The sequence below is a fragment of the Grammomys surdaster genome, unplaced genomic scaffold, assembly GCF_004785775.1.
Source record: "Grammomys surdaster isolate TR1022 unplaced genomic scaffold, NIH_TR_1.0 164, whole genome shotgun sequence".
NCBI lineage: Eukaryota > Metazoa > Chordata > Mammalia > Rodentia > Muridae > Grammomys > Grammomys surdaster.
In genome coordinates, this window is record NW_021604612.1 from 1,058,191 (window position 1) to 1,060,793 (window position 2,603).

At 52.9% G+C, this 2,603-nt stretch overlaps 1 protein-coding gene across 1 annotated transcript in view; it reads right to left on the minus strand.

The window, feature by feature from the left end:
• Positions 1–749: 749 nt before the first annotated feature.
• Positions 750–2,603, minus strand: part of Crybb2 (crystallin beta B2) — a 9,398-nt gene continuing 7,544 nt past the window's right edge. Inside the window, exon 5 of the mRNA XM_028765547.1 lies at positions 750–1,006. Coding sequence (XP_028621380.1) covers positions 838–1,006 — 169 coding nt within the window. The 3' untranslated portion in view covers positions 750–837. The remainder of the gene's footprint in view (positions 1,007–2,603) is intronic.

Here is a 2,603-nt window from a genome sequence, read left to right on the forward strand (position 1 = left end):
CTTGGAGATTGTCACCACCACCTACAAAGTTGATAACAACAGGGTCAGAATACATAGATGACAGGGGCAGAGGAGACAGCCCATGAACAGATCCTGTGTGAGATTCTTCAGTGCCCTGCAGGCCAGCAGCTGCCCAGCATAAATAAAATAAAATAAATAAAATAAAATGAGAAACTGGATCTTACTGAATTCAACACAGAAATCACCTTCAGAAAATGCAAGAATATCAAGCTGAGAGCAAAGCTCTGAAACACTCAGGGCTATTGGAGACTGGATCTGTGTCTTGGGGTTAGGGAGACTCTTAAGGACTGTGCAAACCATGGGGGAGGACGGAGCTTGAGGCTTGAGTGTGTTACATCCTTCCCTCCTCCTCCCCTCCCTTTCCCTCTCCCTCACCTCCTCACCCTTCCCTTCTCCTCCTCCTCCCTTCCATCTTCCTCTCCCTCCCATCCTCTCCTCTTTATTCCCCTCCCTCTCTTCACCTCTCTCCTCCCTCTTCCTCTCCTCCCCTCCCTCTTCCTCTCTTCCTTCCCTCTCCCTCCCCTCCTTCTTTCTCCTTTCCTTCCCTCTCCCTCCTCTCCCACTTCCTCTCTACTTTCTCTCCCCTTGCCTCCTCCTCTCTCTCCCTCACACACACACACACACACACACACACACACACACACATACACACACACACACACACATGCATACATCACACGCACACACATTTGCCCCAGGTAATCCATGAATAAAAGACATATAGCAGACAAGTTGCAAGTCACACTTTATTCACTCTGGATGTCAGGAGGCCCTGGGGTGGCGGGCCTGGACCCTGGGGAGGGGAGGGTCAGGGCTCTAGCTGGAGGGGTGGAAGGCGCCTCGCTGGTGCCACTGCATGTCACGGATGCGACGCACAGACTGCACCTGGGGGTGAGGGGCCCCGAAGTCACTGTTATCCTTGTAATCCCCCTTCTCCAGCAGGTACTGCAGCCCACGGTAGCCGGGGTACTGGTAGCCAACCCACCTGCAGGCAGAAGCAGCAGGGAGACATGGTGAGACGAAAGAAGTGAGTTTGGGTGTCCTGACACCAGGAGAGTTAGGAGAGACCAGGATGCCCCTGCTTGCTTCTTTCCCCTGATGAGGAGCTCACTACCTCACTACACACTGGATATTCCACAAAAACTTAAAATCACATGGTCTCCCATGCTGCCTCAGGACATCCTATCTTGGCTCCATGCCCAGCAACAAGACTTAAGGAGAAGGAGAGATAGAGGGGATTCTCTACCACCCACCTACATTCAGAGCCTTAACCAGCCTGGGTGTCAGCAACTCTCGACGTCTTGATGAAAATGACAACTTTCTCCAGCCCAGGCAGAGGGTCCTACCTGAAAGACTCTGGACACCTCCACCCCTGCCCTGCAGTCCTAAGCTCTGCCATGGCCACATTCCACCACAGAGACCAGGACTGCTCACCAAGGCTTCCTCTCACCACAGGACCGCTACACCATAGCTTTCTTTGAACGACTTGTGGGCCCTCTTTGCCCTGCAATTCCGACTCTGCCTTCGGACCTCAGCTCAAGAGTCTGAGGGAAGCCCCTTAGGTTTGTGTAGAGCCTTAAAAGATTGACAACTGTCCCTCTGGAGGGCAGACTACCCAATCTCCCCATCTCCCTTCAAATATGGAGCACCTGACAGTGTGAGGCATTTGGCAGCGATGGGACCTGACAAACCCTAGGAAGCCAGGGTACATGGTCAAGCCAGCTCTGCTGGGGCCCAATACCCTGACTTGAGGCATCCCCCAATTCCTGTGGTGCAAACAGCCAGTAGAGCTGATTACAATTTGCTACTAGTTAGGGAAGCTTATTCCAAAAAGACTGATCATTGCCCTCTGTTTCCCCAAAGGCTTCTGGGACCACAGGACTCAGAGGTGGTGGTGACCAGAGGGCAGGACACAGAATTACTGAGAGTGACACATGGGAGAAAGGTGGACAGAGGGCTGGGGACCCCAAGAGCATTGACTGTATGGAGCAGAGCCCACACAGAGAGGCTCTGTACCCTCCCTCCCTCGGAATGCATCAGAACTTGTGATGACCCAGGAATGACCAGATCCCACCCATACCTCCCCAGCTCACTCCCAGTTTCAGGGTGCCTTGCTCTTTCTTAATAAACTGCCTTTTCTACCACAAGAGAGAGAGAGAGAGAGAGAGAGAGAGAGAGAGAGAGAGAGAGAGCGCTCCTAGGAGTGTGTGTATTGTCTCTCTGTGTCTGTGAGCATGGCATGACCTGGGGTATATGTCCAACCTTGACAGACTGCCTTGTGTGTGGTGGGGGGGGGTCGAACATGTAGGGGTGGGGCATACTTGTATGCTCTCAGAAGCCATAAAAGCACATCAGTTGTCACACTCTGTCACTGTCCTCTTCATTCCCTTGACACAGTCTTTCACTCAATCTGGAGCTAAGATGGTGCCCAGCAAGTCATAGTCATCTTCCTGACCCCTCCTTCCACAGCATCAGGGTGACAGGTGTGCATGTGCAACACCTGGCCTGACAGGTGTGTGTGTGTGTGTGTGTGTGTGTGCAGACACACCTGGCCTGACAGATGTGTGCATGTGCAGCCACAC